The sequence below is a fragment of the Plectropomus leopardus genome, chromosome 15 (assembly GCF_026936395.1).
Source record: "Plectropomus leopardus strain MGB_pleo_1.0 chromosome 15, ASM2693639v1, whole genome shotgun sequence".
Taxonomy (NCBI): domain Eukaryota; kingdom Metazoa; phylum Chordata; class Actinopteri; order Perciformes; family Serranidae; genus Plectropomus; species Plectropomus leopardus.
The window spans coordinates 28,322,044-28,329,912 of record NC_142190.1 but is presented as its reverse complement, the minus strand read 5'-3'; the positions used below and the strand labels follow the sequence as shown (position 1 = coordinate 28,329,912).

The following is a 7,869-nucleotide window of genomic DNA, read 5'->3' as shown; positions in this document are numbered from 1 at the left end:
CTCTGTGGTCCTCAGGAAATTTTAAGCATCAAACACCTACTTTCATGCATTCTGGTGAATGTTTATGCACCAATTTGTGCCTTTTTGTCATCATTTTTTTTTGCCCCACAAAAAAGGGGTGATCAATAGTAATTATAAGTAAGCAAGCCTAAGTATATATGTATATTTATTTAGATAACTAAGTACCGCGAATGTTTTCATCGGATTTGAGACATGGATGATAATGACACTGTCAGGTTTGGAAATACATTTGTTTCCTAAAGGGATCCCCTAAAATCGTGACCAAAAACTATGTGTGCCTTAGACATATTAACAAATCCCTGTTCATTATACATTTACAAACTCACGAATCACTCATATTTGAAAGAACAATACCTCCCCCCCCCAAATGATTAACAACTACAAAAAGATCAATATGTGGTTTATTATACAGTGAATGGTCATAAACATGGGCCTCATAAACTTAATTGGAACAATCAAGTGTGTCTCATTAAAAGCATTGCTGCTGCTGGCAGTGTATGAGACCATCAATGTGAATAATTTGGCACTTTGATCCATTAAGACAAAACCAGTCTCAGATCATCGGCACTGTTTTTACTATGAACATAGAAATAGAAGAATTAGTGAACACTTAAAAAGTGCAGAGTTTTGCTGTGCATTCATTTGGCAATGGTTTATTTCTGTTGTTTTTAAATGAGGACATAGTACAAAATAGCACAGTGAGCGAGCACATAAATAGAACGACTACAAAAGTTTGGTTTGTTTGCATTTAACGTTACGTCCGTCGGTTTTTGACAATGCAGATATTCAAACCCCTGAACACTGGAGCTTTACGTAAACAGCTGACTGTTATACTGTTGTCCATTATTCTGTGTCATGTTTAAGTCAAACCATTTTCTGTTATAAAATTTTCAGATCTATAAAGATATCCTTTTGAAGGCAAACATGTGTTGACAATGAAATAATAATAATTAAAAAATAAATGTCCGACAAAAAAAAAACAAAAAAAAAAACAAAAAAATGTTTCCACCGTCCTGAGAGAGGTATTTGGTCCAATGCACTGAACGTCACAATCATATTCTGCTTTTAAACAATAAAATTATGTATCACACATGAACAAATGGATCAGTAAGCGCTGAGAGGAGATTAAAAATAGAATCATGCACCTTCACATTTAGAATATCTTAAGAATGTTAATGCTCAATATGTGGCAGGAAAGGTTTTGCAACCTGTGAAAAACCACTTTCTGCAGCACATAAATGTGTTTGTTTATTGCTTGATCAATGAGGCCCAGCATTGTGAATATATTAACGAGTCAAATTCACATTAAAACAATCTATTGATTGGCTAGTCAATAAACAATTATACCAACATACAAATATAGAGATTTATAAATAGTTAAATAGAGTTTAACAGAAATGCAAGCAAATAAATAAATAAATAGACAAATAAATAAATAAGTGTGCATTTAAATAAATGAACAAATTAATAAAAGCATTGATTTGCCTTCAAAAATCCAGGTGTTCCTTGTGGATCACCACACAGTGCCTTCGCTCATTTCTGAGGAGGGTTGTGACAGCTGGTTGGTGTATCCGTTGTCACTGAGGGACACAGTCGTGTAGGGCGTGCTGGGGCCACACATCTCACTGGAGATGCTGTGCATGGAGCCCGGCATGTTGGGCTCAGGGCTGGGTGAGTCCGCAGGGTGGTGAGATGTGTCAGAGAAACAATGCACCTCTCCAGGACAGTGGTGCCCCGGATGGTGGTGGTCTATTGCTCCTAATGGGGTGCCAGCAGGGACAGAGGAGGGCACAAAGCCCAAGTCGGCTGGAGTCTGAGCTTGGGATGATGGTGGGCCCTGGTAGTACTCATAATTCCCTCCTGAGCCATAGTATTCACCTGGATAATCTGCAGTCATACAAAGATCTGGATTAGTGAATGTATCAGAATTTAAAGAATAATTTAAATATTAAGAACATATATTTTTTTTGTTTATCTTTTATTGTATTACTTTGATTTATTTATTTTTGTATTTTTATTTATTTATTTGTATTTGTTTTAGTCAAATCAACAGACCTAAAAAAAAAGGGGGGCGGGGGGGCATAGATTGACTTAAATCAGCCTGAAGAAACACATTTAATTAATATTTTGGCAAACCACTTTATCAAAAGACTATCTACTTTTAACATTAAGAAAAGGATTAATCCTACATGCACCACAACACACAGCTCACCTCCATAATAAGAGAAATGTCCAAGCTCTTCTGCCTCCAGTCTCTCTCCCAGCGCCCTCATCCTCCGCTGGCCGCGGAAGAAGACATGTCTCCGGCCGCTCAGAGCGCTCAGTTGCTTCATGCGTCTCTCTTTGGATCTCCGATTTTGGAACCAAACCTTTCGGGACAAAGTGAGGGAAATTTTGACTGGATGAGCAGAACAGATGACACAAGCAGGATATGCTACTGCACGGAAAGACGTAATCTGCTTATGCCCCGCATGCAGGGCCGCGTAAATATCATTTGCATGCGTAAAAATGGAATATTTCGATAGAATAAAGATCGAAATCAGAGAATCTGCACAACCACTGTAAGTTCATTCTTGTAATATCATCATTCACTTCTTGCAACAAAAAGTAAAAAATACGGTTCACATCAAAAATAGGCTGTTTTGAAGTTGGAATAAGGATTTTATAGATGCGTAAAAGCACATGTTTGGCATGCAAGCTGGTGGCTTATGGAAACACTTTTAATGCATTTCGATATTGAAAATGTACCAAGAAATTTCATCAAGGGAGCTTTTTAAAAAAAAATGTCCATGGACATAAGTGCTAAGTGAGCCCTGCTTTTAAGGGTTTTAGCAGCGCAAAGGGAGTAAAGATTAAGGGACACAATTGGTTTGGAAACCCTATCTTACAAAAAAATCAGCAGAGCATTAAAGACAAATTCCCTAAGGGTGTCTGCAAACCGTGTTGTCAAAAAAAAAGCTCTTTCGGGCGTTTTGGTAAATGTACACTCCTGTGTTGTCCTTGTGACACCGTATAACCTGTTTGAGCACCGCAGACTGTCCCCATATTTAAGAAGAACTGAGGTGTCCGATAATGGATGTAGATGGATCAAACGGTGCAGCAAATACACTCTCGGTGTCAACTCTTTTTTTATTCGTTTATTTATTTTTTTACCTGGATGACTCTCATGGTGAGGCCCGTCTCGCGTGACAGCTGCTCCCTGATGTGCCTCGTGGGTTTTGGCGTGGCCGCGAAAGCCGCTTTCAGGGTCTCCAGCTGCTTGGCTTTGATGGTGGTCCGAGGCCCGCGTCGTTTCCCGACGGCGCTCTGCTCGTCGTTCTCGTTGTTGTTATCCTTATCGGATAAATGTCCCGTTTCGGAGTCCTTCCCGTCGTCCTGCGGGTCCTGGGAGTCTGGAGACAGACTCGGGTCGCTGCACGTCGTGACTAGCAAAGAGGAACATAATATGTAATATGCTAGCACGAGCATATGACATTCAAAATCCGCAAAACCTCATGGAAAAACATTGGCATTTTTAAAACAAGTTACTATTAAAGCAGCAAAAATAAATTAGTGTCATTATTTTTAGAATAGTCCATTTTGACGGTATAAATAAAATTCACCAGCCAATTTAGACTGAATAATATGAATGAATAGAAATGCTGCTTATAATAATAATAATAATAATAATAATAATAATAATAATAATAATAATAATACACAACTATGTATTTCATCTACCGTAAAAAAAAAAAAAACTTTATGGCTTGATTAGTCACCTGAGAGAAGGATTGTATCCTTCCCATTGTTGTTCTGATAGTCCTCCTTACAGACAAACTTGAATTCGTCCAGGATGTACAGTTCCTCTCCCGTAGACAGCTGTTTGTTACACATTACGCAGGTGAAACAGTTCAGGTGAAACACTTTGCTCTTGGCCCTACGGACAAGATCACTGGGTAAAATCCCCTGGGCGCAACCGTCACACTTGGTCCCAAATCTCCTGTTGAGGAAGGAAAGCAGCAGTCAGAGGGAAAGTTTCACGTAGTAATAGCAGCCTAATGCATGAGATGTTATTTTAAGGCTTAAGTTTAGATAATTAAATTAATCATGCGTTCACAACACTGACTTTAATTCTACCTCAGGATAATAGTCCAATAGTAGGATGATAGTATTTCAATTCAACTGTAGAAACAATGTCTAATGATATCTAGCCCAAAATAAGCAAAATGTATTGAAGAATATAATGAATATAATATAGTAAATTGCTATATTATCTCATTTTGAGTGCAACATTGCAAGTGCAAGGATTAGGCCTGTTTGTAGTAGGCTGATATACATTTTTATAGAGAAAAAAAAGAGATCGAATTTTCACAACAAATTCTCATAAAATAAAAAAAAGAGTCAAATTAGAAAATATCTATTTTTCATTCATTTTTTTTATATTTGACTCTAAAAGCCAACCAGATGGCTAACAAAACAAAATAAAAATAATAGATAAAATAAAATAAAAATAAAATAGTGCACACGAATACACTGTAAACAAAGACGGTTCATTTAACTCTTGACAGAACATGGTCCAGTAGTTTAAACACAGGCCCCACAGCGTTTGATTATCATCTATAATTTAAGCATTTTTCTCTTTTTGTCAAATTGTTTTATATTATCTCACAAATGTTAAATAAACCAATGCATTTTCTAATTTTTCAAAATTTATAATAAGCCACAGACATGTTAAATTCTTACCTAAAGAAGTCATTCTTACAATACAGCCTCCCCTCTCGTGAGAAACACTTCTCAGTCAAAGTGCATTTGCATTCGCAGCACTGGACACATTTGATGTGCCACGGTCTGTCCAAAACTTTGAGCAGGAACCTATCAAGAATAGGCTTCTCACAGCTGGAACAGTGAAGCATTGTCTGGACTTATTCCCAGCCCAGTGTCTGGGTCTGTGTGGGGTTTATACTATTTTCTCTCCCCAACGTCCCAGTCACCTCGGTGTTTGATCCTGGAAATCCAATGTATCCAAATTAATCGGAATAATTACATCACCATCCTACGAGGATAAATGCAGCTCTTCTGTTCCACGGGACAACAATCCACATGTGGCCAACTGCTCCAGACGACAGGTTAACTGTTGAGGAAACAGCATTTCTGAAACAAAATTACAGACTGGAGATCATCGCGGGCCCATCAAGATCATCCGGAGTGTGCGCATTTACGCGCAAGCACAGAAAAATAGCCTATACCCACTGCACCATATATCCTGAGTGGTGTCTAAAGTAGAGGAAAATCGCGATGAAATACTGTCAGGACGATCAGCCTTGTCATTTGTGTCCCATTTTGCCTGTGATGAGCTCTCTGTGTGAGAGAAACGCTGTAATGAGCGCACCTCTTTAAAGCTCAGCCTATTGCCTATTAAGGGACCCGTGACGTCACGTCCAGGAGAAACCTATGAGCAGCCTCTTCATTTAACTCCACCACATGTACTTCATTATGTAAAGGAAAGTACAATACTATGTCTATAAAATAAATAAAATAACTAAAGATACAAGGGAAACTTAAAATAAGGAGAAAAAAAACATTAAAACGAAATAAGATACAGGGAAAAAAATAAAGTAAGGCAAAATAAAATGAAATAAAATAAGGTACGTGGAAACTAAACCAAATCAAATCAAATACAATAAAAAAAAATACAAGGGAATAAAATGAAATAAGGTAAAATAAAGTGAAATAAAATAAGTCATATAGACGCAAAACCGAGCAAAGGATTCACATTAACCACAAAATTAATACATTGAATTAAAAAAAGAAATGGATAAAAAATCTGTTCCTTTGAAAAACTGATACTGATACTACTTAACACAAGAGCTGTAAACACACACACACACACACACACACACACACACACACACACATATATATATGTATATATATATCCTTCACCAATATTACATTATTAGTCCCTTCCTTTTTTTCCCAGCCTGTTTCTCTCTCTAGGATATCCTGCCGAGGGTCAATGATGATATCATATGAATACATTATTCCCTGGCTGTGTGGGAGAATAAGAGCGCATCAGTGGCAGATGACAAATGATCAGCAGGCCTCTCTCTGCCTGCAGTTTGGGGAGAGGACAGATGAACACGCCGAACACAAGCTTTTTTTCACATGGATTAATGTTGTGCCCCAGCATTATACTCCATTTGGTTTGAAAGGACACGGATCAGTAATGGTTATAATCTGCGGCGATAGGCTGTCTCTTGGAGATGTTATCGCAGCGTGTTGGTGCGCTGGGGAAGGAGATAGCGCGTTTCCCCACGCAGGCTGGCAGCTCTGTGACTCCCTGATATCTCTGCTCCCGACAGTATACATTTAAATGCGACCCAAAGAGTTGCAAATTCTTTCTCAAAGCGAATTTTTGTTCTGATTTCTTTTGTTTTTTTGGGAGGCTACTTAGACAAATATATTGGAAAATCGTCTGATAGACACTTTCACAGTAGTTGATGCTTGTTTGACAGATGACTGCGAGGATAAGAAAAGAATAAAAACAAAAAAGGGCAATGTTGATGATTGTGTTTAACAATATCAATTAGTCACTAAACAAAAAAACACATACAAATAAGGAAGTTAAAAAACAAACCAAAAAACCTAAACATTTTACTTAATGTTCCCTTTGGAAGTGGATATTTGACATCAATATATGTCATTGTCAACAAGAGAAAGTTGCGAAACTGAACGTAAAGTAGAGTGCATACAGCAAAAGCCCCAATTACAACGTTTTTATAACACAAATTCATACAGATTTTCAGATTTTACTTTTACTGGAAACAAATTATTTTGCAAACTCCTACTTACCAGCGGAATGCTATATCCCTAAAAATATCTCTTTTTTTTCAAAGTGCAACACATGTAGCCTAGTTTATTCCAGTTCCGTTTGGCAGTGGATAGTCCTAGTATGCTCTTGAAACATGGACAAACACCTCAATAAACCATGACAGAAATAAAAGTATAATTAAATGGACAGAAAAAGATGTTGACATTAAGTTAAAATTTTCTAGTATTATCACAGGGGCTCAACTTGCTTTTATTCCTTCACACCCAACTGTGATAAATGCATGACATTATGTAAACTAGTCAATGGGTGTGCCAGGGACGCAGCACAGAATTCTAGGCAGCAGGCTCTCCCATGCACCTTTTGAATATTTCATTTTATTTATTTTTTGGCAAAGGCAGTTTGAGTACTTTCTTTCTTTCTTCATCCCACAGGGGTAACTAAACCATTTTGTTCCTTTGAGAGGCGAGAGGGGCCTCAGAGAGCTACTACTATTTTATTTTACAAAGGTCAGCCTTTCAACCAGTTTATTCAGCCAATTTTAATGAAATTATCACACTAGTTATTTAGAAATAAAAAAAAATACTGCAATCCAAACTAAACTTTTATTTTATTTTATTTTATTTTATTTTATTTTATTTTATTTTATTTTATTTTATTTTATTTTATTTTATTTATATAGAAAACAAAAGGGTTCATATCATTTTTGATATACTGAATGCAAAACTTTGAAGGCCCAAATCTCAAAATAGCTCAGACGCAGACAGAACCTTATATTTCTAAGGTGTCGATGTTATAAATGTTGATTATTTTACGAAAACCTGACATGTTTCCTCTTTAATGGATATCACATTGTTATGAGATTCAGAAACAATTGTGATGCTCTGAGCATGGATCCAGACTACTATTAGAATAAAGACTTCCCCTATACGTTTATTCTGTGCCACAAACCTGATCCCCGTTGCCTCAGTGTCACAGTGGGTGACGATAAAAAGACCAGAGGGGCCAGTAATTATCTCTGTGGTAGTGCGAGTGGTGTG

General features: G+C 37.2%; 1 protein-coding gene across 1 annotated transcript; it reads right to left on the bottom strand.

The window, feature by feature from the left end:
• Nucleotides 1-475: 475 nt before the first annotated feature.
• Nucleotides 476-5,467, bottom strand: LOC121953027 (LIM/homeobox protein Lhx1-like). Its single transcript, XM_088088402.1, has 5 exons — nt 4,744-5,467; nt 3,780-4,000; nt 3,175-3,446; nt 2,234-2,390; nt 476-1,908 (listed from the first exon to the last, which is right to left on the bottom strand). The coding sequence occupies exons 1-5, from the start codon at nt 4,911-4,913 to the stop codon at nt 1,535-1,537; spliced, it is 1,194 nt and encodes a 397-aa protein (XP_087944528.1). The 5' UTR covers nt 4,914-5,467; the 3' UTR covers nt 476-1,534.
• Between the last annotated feature and the right edge of the window lie 2,402 nt (nt 5,468-7,869).